This window comes from Aspergillus eucalypticola (assembly GCF_003184535.1).
Source record: "Aspergillus eucalypticola CBS 122712 chromosome Unknown BO83scaffold_36, whole genome shotgun sequence".
Lineage (NCBI taxonomy): Eukaryota > Fungi > Ascomycota > Eurotiomycetes > Eurotiales > Aspergillaceae > Aspergillus > Aspergillus eucalypticola.
Genome location: NW_020290310.1, coordinates 169397 through 182085, shown reverse-complemented (window position 1 = coordinate 182085; position 12689 = coordinate 169397). Strand labels below are relative to the sequence as shown.

Below are 12689 nucleotides of genomic sequence, written 5' to 3'. Positions count from 1 at the left end.
CCTGAAGCAACCTATTGCCTCACTCATGTCACCTGATCTATCAGCCTATAGTGCATACAACAACTTCGCAACAACAGTCTTCTTGTCCAATTTCTCTGACATACTGTGGCAACTATAAGAGCAAGGGAGAAACATGCTTGTCCACGATCCCGATACTATTCTGGTTGGACCCTAAACCTTGTGTTGTCATCCTATTATCTCGAGAATCTCATGTTGTCGTTGATGTCCCCCTTCTATACAACAGCATCACACGAACACGTCATGCTGCAACCCGCACCTATTCTTCCACTTGTGACTTTGCTTTTCATTAGCGCAGCTTGACTTACGAGTAGAGTTCCCGAGGCCTCCTCAATGCGCCGCCGATATGTCCAGCCCGATCAACTTTGACTTCACTTAGCCAAATCATCAAACATCGCAGATATAGCACGAAGAGTTCATGGTTCAGCCCTCCTCATTATCGTTCGCATAAGCTTTCTGATCTATGATCCAGCCGCTTCCATTGATGCTGGTCATGTCCGCTCAACAACGGTATATACCCTACCAAAGCAGCATCGAATTGGTGTCAGTATCATATGTTCCCGATCCCTTTGCTTGAACAAGAGACCTATAATTCCATCAAAGCTCACTTACGGCACACGACGCTTCCACTCAGGAACTTACTGTCTCGTTGCAGATCGATTTCGCTCCTGCAATTTCCGGTTCCATGCCATTGGTCCCAATGGCTACGAGTGCGAGGCCCTTTGTGTACAATTTAGTAAAGCGAACATCCGAAAATTCCACGAACCCAAGGCTTCGCTACTAGCTGGAAAGCCGTGCTGCGCGTATCTGTCTCTTCCAGCTTCTATATAACGGAGAAATCGTCGTCTCAATGGTTGATCTCATGAGAAGCTATTGATAAAGCGCTTAGTGGCCATCCACTTCGAAACATTTGCACAACGCTATCTGGAGATAGCCTCAGGCGTTGCCGTATCCGCAGCCACGGAGATGTTCGAAGCCATCCGCCTCCAGTCCGTCGAAAGAAAGATTAATAGTCCATCACAGAACGTCTATGCCCGTGTCTCAGCAGGAACGTGAGCAAACGAGAACCGGATGACTCGTGGTCAGTCTCTGTGACTGCTCCCGAGCCTACGATATCACATCAACCATGTCGAAATCAGTCTTACAAAATACCTTGATATTAAGTGGCTGGAACCCAAACCCCTCCAACAGAAATTCGCAATCACGGGACTCATCTTGCGTTCAAAAGAGCCAAAGCTACAAAGATCCTGCATCACACAGCACATGCAAGAAATCGAAAACCAAATCCTGCGCATGCGAAGGCGTTCCAGATCCACTCATTGGTCATAACAAGCCCAGAAACAACCCCCTTCATCACCTTTCGGGCATGTCGCTACCTTGGCCTTTGCATGGCGTCTTTGCTAGACAAAATGAATACAAAGGACTTCAGTGGGGCATGCATCCGGCTTCGACCCCTCTTCTTCGGTATACTCTACCCTGGTTATATATCAGCCGAAGGTAATGGGCATCCCATGTCATGAAGCGTACAACCTCTACAGATAAATGCTCGCCGGCTTAGATGCAATGTATTTGGAAAACCCCGAGACTTCAAAACTCTCTGTACTTCGACCTTGCTTATTATCTGGATGGCCATAACCTTGGGAGTGCTGTATCAGACCGGTCTCGCGTCGAGAACAAGGTAGGTGCTCCTATGAAATAAATAGCTTCTGCTGTCTTGTTCCGACTAACCATATGTTTGAGCACCGTCTGTGATTGGGACTGAACGAAATGGTGCGGAGATGAACGAAGTGCTGTCCCGGGTATTGTTGCTCGCCACTATTTTATGGTGTTATCCATCGACATATACGAATACGTTAACATCCTTGTTTCCATTTTCTGATCAAGAGCCCCCTTCTTCTGTGATCTATCTCTACGATGGATACCCTGCATCTCGTTCTGCTGGATAACTAGCAGACTACTACGTCTTTAACAGTCTGTTGCTCGGATGGATCACCTCGTGACGTCCATCCATTCTTATTCTGAGTGTACCCTGCGCAACGTCTTCCAAATTGCCCTCTCCGCTGTACTTAGATTCTCACTTCTCGTTGTTACTTCAAGATCCAAATAAAGCAGATATATATGAAGCCTATACACCGTCCTGAGCAATGGCCATGAACCCCTCAAAACCACGTGCTTGATTCACTACGAGCTAGCGAAACGCTACTCAAGTGTTTCAGTTTAGTTTGATGATTTTGATTTCATTCAATGCATCTAGCTAGCTACACTAAACCCATTACTATTGTTTTCAAAATGATAAAAGAGATTTAACAAAGATAGACTCAACGCAGTCGAGTCCATCCCAAAGATCTTTTTTTTCTTCCTTTTCTTTCCGTCCAAATATCAAACTGCCAATACGCATGCATGCACGTAGAAAAGAAACATACATGAAAGCGACAGCGACAATGATGACACACTACTCTCCCATCCTTAAAAGGGAAGGATAGATGACTTAACCCAACAGTCCTCCAGTAAGAGAGCCAGACCCACCACCGCTCAACAATTCACCCACGAGAGGGATCTTCGAGAGCGGGTTGTCATTCACGACGTGCGAGGAGGCGGTCGCGGGAGCAGAGCTAGAGGTAGAGGGTGTCTCCTCAGTAGAGGTAGGGGTGGTGGAAGAGGGCTCAGTGTTTGCCACCTTATCCTCGGTCTTAGGGGCAGTCTGGGACTCGGTTGCGTGCTTGGTGCCAGTGGGAGAGGGCTTGTTGTCGGTGGTACCGCTGGGGGTGGGCTTCTTCTTGTCATCGTCGTCGTCCTTGCCGGCTATTTGGTCGAGCATCTCGCTAGCGGACTATAAGATTGTTACGTCAGTGTCTGGATGAGGTATATGGGGTAGTTGAGGAGAGAGGGGATGAATTACCTTAAGGGATTGTTCGGCGACCTGTTCGGCGAGAGTACCATCTAGCTCGTTGCCGTTAGAGTCCTCCCGCTTGACGGGCATGGCCGAGACCATGAGGGCCAGGAAAAGGCAGAGGACGAAGATGGAAAGACTGAGACGGGCCATTGTGATGATGATGATGTGTGGGTATGTGGAAAGGGGAATAGATTGAGAATTGAAGTGAGATAAATAAATAAAGAGTGTGGTTAGGCTTGATAGATGAATGTAGATCGATCTATAGCCAAGTGTAATTGATCAAGATTGCAAATAGAAGTAAGGTAGTAGTAGAAGAGGAAGGATAAGTATGAGACAAACGACCAGACCACTGCAAAAATGAATCCGAATGCTCGCCTGGTGTGCTACGGAGCTGACCTCGTGGGCATTTTTATATTTGTCCTTGGCTCCCAGGTTCAACAGTGGGTTGTCTGGCATTCCCCTGGTTGGGAGGAGAACGAAGGGACCGCGCCCACTCGCGATGTACTCAAAACATAGATGATCCGCGTGGCTCATATTTCGGGAATCCAAGGGCTTGGTCGATGGTGATTTTTGTTTGGCCGGTTATCCCGTGGTGTACCTTGATGGACGCAAGGGGTGCTCAAGGCGGCGCATCCTCATGTAGGAGGGTGGAGGGTGAAAGCTTGATGGGTACGTGGATCGGCAAACCGGCACCAAGAAGGGCACATTCCCGGGGACAGAGTCGTACACAATTGTCTGATATCCTTGGTTTATTGCGCGGCATGGACTCCTCCTAACCGTTCTGCAGGAGAGCCGCGTGTGCATCCAGGATGCATGCTTGACAGCAGCTGCGAGACTAACGCGTCTGTTTCACGTTGACAGGAGGGTTATTCTGCTGGATAATGAGAGTTAAATCAGCATGGAATGGATCGCATTCGATGAAGGGCGTTCTCCTTGTGGCAGAAAATTCATCGTGGAATGATCAGTTTGAGGTTGTGCAACAGTCGCGTACTTGTTGTTGCCAGGAGGTTCGAAACAGTTTTAAACCAACGGCCGAACTACAAGCATTAACCCCAAAGTTATTTTGCATACTTCCTTACTGATCGGATCTTCCAGTTTTGTTAGCTGGCTGGTGCAGAAGGTGGTCATTCAGTTGTTAACAACAAATTGTGCAATTTGATAGAGCATTATTTCACTACTTCAGAAAATACAAAAAAAGCTTATACTATTAGCGATTTGTATGGTGCAGTAGCAATGTGAAGTGGGATATACTCACCAAAGGAACTCAGGTGTTTGTTCGTTTCTGTAACTTCCCTAGTCTAGACGCTTCCCCTCCGAAAATCGTCAAGTGATCCATTAATGGCGCAATGATCGACTGATACGCCTTGGATATGTCAACGTTGTCAAGAGTACAGTTCGGCCAATTCAGACATCGATCTACCACTTGGCGATATCTATATCCGCTTCGCACCTCTACCTGTGGTAGGAGACGGAGTGCCGTGTTGCGACTAGCCAGGATCTGCACTTGATCATGATCTTCTTCGGTCTGCAACTCCACTAGATTTTGACACAAAGAAAGCTCCACCAGCGCGATCCCCAAGTAGATGAAAGGTCCGCCTGCCGGTTCCTGGCTTTGCTGCAGCTGTCTGACATTGCTATTCAGGTTCCATTCGACAAAGGATAAGTGTATCGCATGCGGATCTGTGGGGATTTTGATGTCCCTGACTCGCCACTGTCTTGGTAGCCAATTCCCCTCAAATTGGAAAACAGTGCATGCAAGATTCACCGCGAGCTGTAAATGCATTCCAAAATCCAGGATGTATCGGGCGCCAGTATAATACCGAGGCGAGGTGGATGATATTGCAATTAGCTCTTCGAGAGTTTGTAACTGTATGTTTTGTACGCTCTCTGCATTGCTTCCCAAATGGTATATTTTATGTTTGTGCTTTTTATCGGTCACATACCCGAGAAGCTTCCGTTTCCCCTCATTGATATCGTTGGCCGACAGTGAAGTGCATATATCAACGATCTGGTGTGCGGCGGATAGATTTTGGATCTCAATGATGGTTCCTTGTACGGTACTTGAAGATCCTTGGGCAAAGTTAATATTCGGTATGCTTCTATTGATGACCGAACCACGTTGGCTTGACGTAATATGGCTATCATGGAACGGTTTCTGCGAGGGACTATGCATGTCTGGTTCAGCCTCGATATCGCGCCAGCGGCCCGGGGCTTCCAGAGCCATGAACCCTATCTTCAACCCAATCGCCAATCGAAACTTGGGGTTGGGGGAACTTTGGCTCGACGAGTCACGAGACCATGGGGATGTCGAGCAGTCAAAGGTAAAGCAAATGCTGTGCTGATCTCTGCAAAGACACCGCCAATAATCTCCATTGATGATCGCATTATGCAGGCTACTTGCTAATTGACGGCCTATTCGGTGTCGCCCCAGCGATCCATTGGGTAGGGCCCTTCTTGCGTCCATCTCCTGAATTTGCTTGGACTGCTCCACCAAGGTCTTTAGATCGCTGTTAAAAGACTTGATCTGCTCGAATAGGTTCTTGTAAACGCTCTGTAGGGCGAAATGACGAAGTTTCATGAGCTGTTCTTCTAGGAACTGAAAGCTGGTTTCGTTTGCCTACCAGGCACGTGGATATGGTCAGCGGCTTGAAAGCCTCATGAAGAAAGTTGCTTCACTTACAAAGGATCTTTCAGCATTACCCCCCAGTTTCTCGAACAGGTTTTGTAGCAAGTCTGACAGACGTTTTAATGTTCTCGTAAATGACTCATAACTATCTCCAAGCTTTTGCCTAAGCTTCTGCTGTACCTCTCGATTTTCCCAGAATTCGGGGGAGCCGCTCATCCAATCTCCATATTCATACTCAATGGTTCCATCCACAGCAATCTGCAATGTATTGAGAAATATAACCTTTTGAGTCTCCAGAATGGTACGATAGTCATCCATTTCTCGCCAATAGATTTTCGATCTGAGGTGTGTCATTCTCTGGAATGCTAGGACATAATTGTCGAGCTGGTTTAACAGCAGTGGCAGAATTGCCAACACGAGACTGGCAGTTTCGATCCCGGTCACCATTTTTGAAGTGCCGGACTTGTTGATCGCAACGTGAAATAGTGCGACTTCAGGACAGGCGAGGCTGAGGATTCAACGAGTTCGATACATGAGCCTCATACCCCGCCCTCTGTAATACATGAGTTGCTCACGTCAGGTTGGCGCTTGGAAGAGCCTTCTTTCGATCATGCAAATTTCAGGGCAGGTAATTTGTCCACACAGCATCGAAAATGGCGGTGGCTATCTCATCATTCATTTTCGCGACTATCAAAGAGTTCAATTCCCGGATATTAGACGGGCTTGGGCCGTTCGACCATAAGGTTCCAGTGTCTCTCTGGAAAGATGAAATCGGACGGTTGCGGATTTGGGCTGACGACGTTGGAGCCCAGCGAGATGGCTACTTGTCCCTGGACTACAGACTGCGCGATTCACTTCACCTCAGTAATCAGGTCTTTCAACTCCTGATGCGGCTTCGAAGGGGTCATAGAGATATACAAAAGATCTTGGTGAACGTTGCACTTAGCCAGGATCTTACGGATCCCGGTGAAGGAAATCTAGCTAACCTCGAGTCAATTTATTACTCGGTGCATAACATAGTAGACTGCCTCTATCAACTATCAATAGCAATCCGCCATCCAGCCAGGCATGACTATATTCTTGGGATCCAGGTGTCTGATATAGTCGAACTCGAGCTTTTCGATCAAGAGCAAGTTCTCAGCAGGTATCCCGAGGCACAAAGACAAATTGCCAATCAGCTTGGAAGAGCAATATCACTGCGTCGGGTGATTCTGCGGGGCCGAAAGAGACATCATGAGGAGCTCGCTATGAATATGTACCGGGCTCTGTACAGTGAGCCTGACACGGCGTTCACGCACTTCAGGCAGATCAGCTTACTGCATTTTGGGCCCGAAATGAGCTCGGACGGCTTGAATTACTCTTATGCGGCAATACTCGAGCGATGGGATCATGAAAAGGCATTGGCTTTCTTCCCCAGCCATTCAGCTCATACAGAACCAGCTAAGTGCCCTTACTGCTCTTTCATCATCACCACTAGCAGTGAGCGGGATTGGGCCCAACATGTCCTTGACGACATTATGCCGTATGTCTGCGTTTTCCCGGATTGTCCATCGTCGCTTAGACTATATGAAAATCGGCAGGTATGGTTTGAACACGTGCAGCGTCATTTCACGCTGTTTGGTGCTATTGGCGAATTAAAGTGTCCCTTATGCATGCTGAGCATGAAGACCGAAACAGAGTGGGAGAGTCACGTTAGCGAACATCTCGAGACTCTGGCACTGATTGCACTGCGTCCACATCCGATAGAGGTCAACAAACAAGCATTCATGGGTAACCAGGTCTACGCGGGATACGGAGCGGATGCAGGTGCTTTCGATCAAGGTATCGGAGCGAGCATACTAGGCCACGGCGAAGGTTCTTCCGACTCAACTAAAGGCAAAAGAAAGATGCAGGCCAGAGATCAAGATTTCGAAGAGTGGCCTATATCAGGTGCAGATCAGCTTCCTGGGTTTGGTTTAAGGGATGCATCAGAACTGAATTACAGGCCAGCCGTGAAAGCTCGTAATGAAAAGGTGCCAAAAAACCAGTGAAGTGAGGAAGGATACCTAGTTTATTAGTTGATTCTGATGGTAATGCGGCAGCAAATGCAATGTGCCAGTTCCTTTCTGTCAGCAGTGTCTTTAACTATCTGTACTTCCTGCTAGCTAATATAAAGTCGTCTTGCTTAATCTTTGCGGCCATGCCTGTGTAATAGTGATTACTGACGAGCTGAAAATACCAAGACAGCAATCATGAATATAAACTGTTTTTCGTGAAATTTTTCAATTTCCAACTAATTCTTAACCTGAACTACAAATGAGCCATGCAACCAATTTACCAAGCATGATCAGTAGATTGTATGTACCTCCCTACTTTGACACGTACCACCCCATACAATAAACAGGCGGTCGCAACACGAGGGAGAGATTTAAGGACGTATGTTTTGTCCAAAGAATCCGATCACTCTTGGCACGATTTTGACCTCGACGAATCATGGGGATACGACGGACAAGGCTTCGAATGTGCCGATTCCTTCCTTTCTTCTTTCCTTCCATCCTTCTATCACTCACTCGTCATCTTCCCAGTTATAGTAATGATATAAAACCTATAGTTAGTTCAACATTTCGATAAATTTGAGCAACAATGAAAGGATAATATCACTAGCGAGGGAAGCTCATTTTCTTCCTTCGCCAATCATATCCAATCAACGATAGTATGATAACCATCCATCCCCAAAAGGATAGACAATTCGATAGATGATAATAATAGTAAAATGGTGTATGCTCAAAGCGAACCCAAACGACCCCGTAAACAGTTGTCAGGCAATGGGATTAGAACGAGCATAAATATCACTCTCGGTCTCAAAGCTAAAATTTGCTAGTGGAATGGAGAGTTTATCCATCAACAAGGGTATGTTGGAGACCTTGAAGAGGGAAAAAAAAAAAAGAAGAGAGGGGAGGAAAGGAGATTTCGCGAAAATTTATTTATCTCGGGCGGTGGAGTGAGGTGCTTAGTAAGCTGTGCTGTAGGCCCCACCCCCAGCCATCGGGTTTATCAATTAGTATTATTGCAGCGGGTTGGGATTAAGTATTGGATGGAGGGGGGGGCGTATCTGTGTGTGTGTGTGTGTGACTTTGTGTGTGTTTTCTGCTTAGCTGGGATGTCCTGGTTGTATTGGACTGGGATGGTGTTTTTGGGAGGTTGGACAATCGGGCTATACTTGGGATGCTACAACAAGCTGTGGTACTGGGCACTGCATTATATGTTGTTTGCATGAATGGGATATACAATTTGCATTACTATCATCTCAGAGCTAGCTATACCTCTTAAAACCGTGCGAGAACCCTCTCCTGCGTATCGCCCAATGCCCACGTGTCGCTGTGGTTCTTGCTCTGCACGGACTTGGCCTGTTCCGCCGTGAAGCCCTTGGCCTCCACGGCCGGGTTATAGCCAAGCCCCGAAATCTTAGCAACGACGTCAGATGGCACCGGTGTAGCAACCTTGCCATCTGCGCGCTTGTACACCGTTACGACAACGGCACCGCCCAAGCCCAGGTTGTGCTGGAGTGCGGCATCAGTTCCATTGACCAGGCGGTTGTTGGCCCAGCCGCGCAAATGCCAGACCAGCTCTGCACATTGCGCCAGACCCGTGGCGCCCAATGGGTGACCCTTGGAGATGAGACCGCCCGATGGGTTGATAACCATCTTGCCTCCGTAGGTGATGTCTCCCTTTCGAACCATTTCGTGAGCCTTGCCGGGATCGGAAAGCTCTAGGGCGTCGATGGTGATCATCTCGTTGGCGGAGAAGCAGTCGTGCAGCTCGCAGACCTTGATGTCCTTCACGTTGACGCCAGCTTCTGCAGTCGCGGCGCGGCATGCCCCGCGGGACATACCGAAGCCCATCAAGTCAATGGAGCTGCGGTTGTAGAGCGAGCTGTTGTCCGAAGAGAGCTGCTGGCCCGCGATGAGGATGGCCTGATCCTTGAGATGCGGGCGTGCATCGAGGAATGCTTGGGAAACAATGACAGCGGCGGCAGCTCCATCCGACGTCGGGCAACACTGCAGCTTAGTGAGAGGTTCGTGGATCTTGGGCGCCTTAAGAATCTGCTCGAGTGTGTATTCGTCCTGGAACTGAGAGTATGGGTTGCGCTTCGAGTGCTCGTGGTTGATACGAGCAATCTCGGCAAAGTCCTCTGTCTTAGCGCCGTATCTAGTCCTTGTTAGTACTCGTACATGTGAACAAACGGCGTAAGCAACTTACTTCTCCATATATTCACGTCCAGCATTGCCAAACATTTGTGCAGCACCAGGAGCATTGGTGACTCCCCTAGTTTCTGCCATCATGGTACCGAACAGTCCAGTAGGATTGGCGCGGTCATTATAGACTGACTGCAGACTTCCAGGGCTCATCTTCTCGAAACCGACGACCAAGACACAATCAGCAGCTCCATGAGAGACCATGGTGCGAGCCATGGCCAGGCCGGTGGATCCAGTGGAGCAGTTGTTGTTGACATTGTAAATGGGGATCTGGGTCAGACCGAACTGATAGAACACGCGCTGACCGCAAGTGCTGTCACCGTAGACGTAGCAGGCGACACCTTGCTCGACGTCGTCGTAGTTGATATGCGCATCCAGCATGGCCTTGACGCCAGCTTCAAAACCAAGCTCATGGTAATCGACCTTGCCGCGTGGTTTGATGAACTTGGTCATTCCCACGCCAAGGACGTAGGCGGGACCAGATGGCTTCTTTCCCATGGTGGATAGAGTCTCGTAATGGTTCGTGATTTTTCGTTACTTGGTCGTAAGAGAAGCTGCAAGCTTGCAGGAATCTTGTTAATGGATATTTGGTCTGTGAGTCTAGAATTAGAATACGGGTGCAACGTTAAAATAAACCCCTGAAGCACATGGGGATAGCAGCGGAGATAAACTGAAGACCGTTGGATGCGGAGAGGTCCCTTGCGGGGAACCGTGCCGACCGAGGTCCCGAGGATAAGCTGACCCCAGTTGTTCATGCACAACCACTGCATTGTGTTCTTATGCAATCGAGTCGATAGTTCTGGTCGATAATCTCTTCGGATAGCCCTGATGTTTATCTTAGTACTATCCAAGCTTTGGGTAAAAGATGTGGACATCGGCAGATGCACATCATCACTTCATGTTCATCCCATGTGAAGCCGGGCCGTCTCAATGTCCCCAACAAGTCTGTCCCGAGGATGTCAAAGGCTAGGATGAGCGGAATGAATTATGCAGCTCCGAGTGCCAGTGAGCATTATTCTGTAAGCATTCCTCTCATTGACAGGGGAGGAAGTAGTGCTGTTGATGGGCAGTCCTGTATGGGTGGACTCCACCATTGCACAACATCAAAGTATATACTGACAACCCGACATGCACTGGGCATCCACAAATCATCCCTGACAACTCGGTGCCCATGAACTATCTGCTGATGCACCACGAAAGGGATACTGTGTACTACAGTGTATGGACAGTACGGTAGCTACTGCCATATGTGGGGTATTGAGGGATGCTGAGATCGACCGAATCCTGATCCATGCATATCCATCCATCCCGGGGACGGCCTCCCGTGGATCAACAATGAGTTCTGACCAACAATGCACCCATGGTTAGTCCACTCAACGCTGGAACACATCAGCAGGACGAGGTTTATTTCCGCTAAGCCAATAGTGCTGGCACAATACATCGCTCGAGAACAATCGAACTTGGCCGTATTACGACACCATTCTCAGGATGGGTGGCACTGGCACGAGAGACCATGGTTGTCCACCGTCGCCCTTAACTTGCCCAGAGATGACTGGGAACGTTAATTCGCTCGTACCGCGGTATGCCACTGTTCTTCTGGCCACATGTTGTTGGAGCTTGATTTCCTGCCTTAAAAGTATTCACAGAGTTGGGTCAAGAGCAACAGGAGATGCCACGCGCAGGAAGTAGGAAGGGATACGTCCATCATTGGAAAATGACTTATCCCGCCCGCTTTGCATGTGAAATCGCTTGCTATTTGTAACTGCGCAGTACTAGTAGTATACCAGTCAGGACCGTCAGAAGACCTTTGACCACTCGTAGCATTGATGTTACCAAGTACTTCTATTAGTGTCAACCAAGACATGCATGCACCGGTCGAGGTGGACCGACACTCAATGCTGTAGAGAGCTGCGGAATGCCATGATTGGAGGCGAGCAGAGAGATGTACCTGGCTTCCACAGCCATATCCAGTTCCAGACGCATCCCGCCCTCCTTCGTCCATCTGCCCGTCCGCCGGGGAGGAGCCAATGACTGCGGACTATGCAGCAAGCGTGGCCATGAGGGAGAGTGTTAATCCGTGAGCATCCGCCTGATGAGTGGCTCGTCAGGCAGAGCGGGTACCTCCAACCGCCGGACTGGCTTAGTCCGACGCAAGCTCCCTTGCCACGCCTCCCTCTTTGGGTTTAGCTCCCCAGTTCGAGGTTCGAGGGTGGATTCTCGGCAACAAAAGAACCAATACGGAAAAAGTCACACATCCCGGAGCACTTGTCACTTGTCAGAGCTGAGGTTGCGCAAATGGGTTTGGAATGTACATTGTACCATGTCTCGTAAAGGAGGATAGTTTGATCGGTTGCGAGTAATAGGCGCGCTTGCCCTCTGGCAGAGACATCCGTCAAGTTTTCTCCCTGGTGGTCGAAGTCGTACTAAACGTATCAAAATACTCGGTTTGTCGCACTGGATGCTTTCACAACGACGTCACAGCCCGGCTGCCACTAAACCGCATCCAGAAGCACCGCCCACATGCCTCGTTGTTGTTTGCCTGATTCTTGGGGAAGATTCCCTGCCTTAGTCAGAAAAACCGCAGACAAGCTGGAAAAGGTCACTAACTTAACTAGTCAACTTAACTTTCTCCCAATAAGGACCTAAAACCAACTCGGTAGTCCATCGTGATGATCTCCGCCGCTCCCTCCTCCCTCTTTTCTTGCATTTCGACTCTGGATTTCTCGCCCGCACGGCCCATTGTCCCCGCCTCATTGACCCTTCTTCCACTCCCGACAGTCGAGTTCGTCTTCTGGAGGTAAGTTATCCAGCCCAGCTCTATGATGTTGCTCGGACGGAGGTAACTGGGATAAAGAATATTGTGGTCCCGCTATGATGGCGGGGTTGGTGCGGATGGAAAGAACTAAATGGCTAATGA

The 12689-nt window shown here is 48.8% G+C and overlaps 5 protein-coding genes across 5 annotated transcripts; 2 read left to right on the top strand and 3 right to left on the bottom strand.

The window, feature by feature from the left end:
• Positions 1-1267: 1267 nt before the first annotated feature.
• On the top strand, positions 1268-1678 carry BO83DRAFT_272312 (uncharacterized protein; the record flags this gene model as incomplete). Its single annotated transcript, XM_025527060.1, has 2 exons — positions 1268-1515; positions 1603-1678. Coding segments are annotated over 2 exons (324 nt in total), but the record flags the coding sequence as incomplete, so codon positions are not given.
• A 712-nt stretch (positions 1679-2390) lies between these two features.
• Positions 2391-3254, bottom strand: BO83DRAFT_411905 (uncharacterized protein). The gene is made up of 2 exons (XM_025534356.1): positions 2918-3254; positions 2391-2848 (listed from the first exon to the last, which is right to left on the bottom strand). The coding sequence occupies exons 1-2, from the start codon at positions 3059-3061 to the stop codon at positions 2507-2509; spliced, it is 486 nt and encodes a 161-aa protein (XP_025383179.1). The 5' UTR covers positions 3062-3254; the 3' UTR covers positions 2391-2506.
• Positions 3255-4175: 921 nt separating this feature from the next.
• BO83DRAFT_456538 (uncharacterized protein) lies at positions 4176-5984 on the bottom strand (the record flags this gene model as incomplete). Its single annotated transcript, XM_025537074.1, has 2 exons — positions 4176-5497; positions 5588-5984. The coding sequence occupies 2 exons, from the start codon at positions 5982-5984 to the stop codon at positions 4176-4178; spliced, it is 1719 nt and encodes a 572-aa protein (XP_025383178.1).
• Positions 5985-6190: 206 nt separating this feature from the next.
• On the top strand, positions 6191-8062 carry BO83DRAFT_456535 (uncharacterized protein; the record flags this gene model as incomplete). The annotated part of the gene is made up of 2 exons (XM_025537073.1): positions 6191-7490; positions 7868-8062. Coding segments are annotated over 2 exons (1495 nt in total), but the record flags the coding sequence as incomplete, so codon positions are not given.
• Positions 8063-8791: 729 nt separating this feature from the next.
• BO83DRAFT_441353 (putative sterol carrier protein) lies at positions 8792-10742 on the bottom strand. Its single transcript, XM_025536329.1, has 2 exons — positions 9777-10742; positions 8792-9725 (listed from the first exon to the last, which is right to left on the bottom strand). Exons 1-2 carry the CDS (start codon positions 10268-10270, stop codon positions 8843-8845), a joined length of 1377 nt encoding a protein of 458 aa, XP_025383176.1. The 5' UTR covers positions 10271-10742; the 3' UTR covers positions 8792-8842.
• Between the last annotated feature and the right edge of the window lie 1947 nt (positions 10743-12689).

Bases quoted from the DNA above. Each gene is read 5' to 3' on its own strand.
- BO83DRAFT_411905 (XM_025534356.1), bottom strand. From the start codon at position 3,061: ATGGCCCGTCTCAGTCTTTCCATCTTCGTCCTCTGCCTTTTCCTGGCC. The intron at 2,849-2,917 runs GTAATTCATCCC...ACAATCTTATAG, and splicing joins TCGCCGAACAATCCCTTAAG to TCCGCTAGCGAGATGCTCGA.
- BO83DRAFT_441353 (XM_025536329.1), bottom strand. From the start codon at position 10,270: ATGGGAAAGAAGCCATCTGGTCCCGCCTACGTCCTTGGCGTGGGAATG. The intron at 9,726-9,776 runs GTAAGTTGCTTA...AACAAGGACTAG, and splicing joins GGACGTGAATATATGGAGAA to ATACGGCGCTAAGACAGAGG.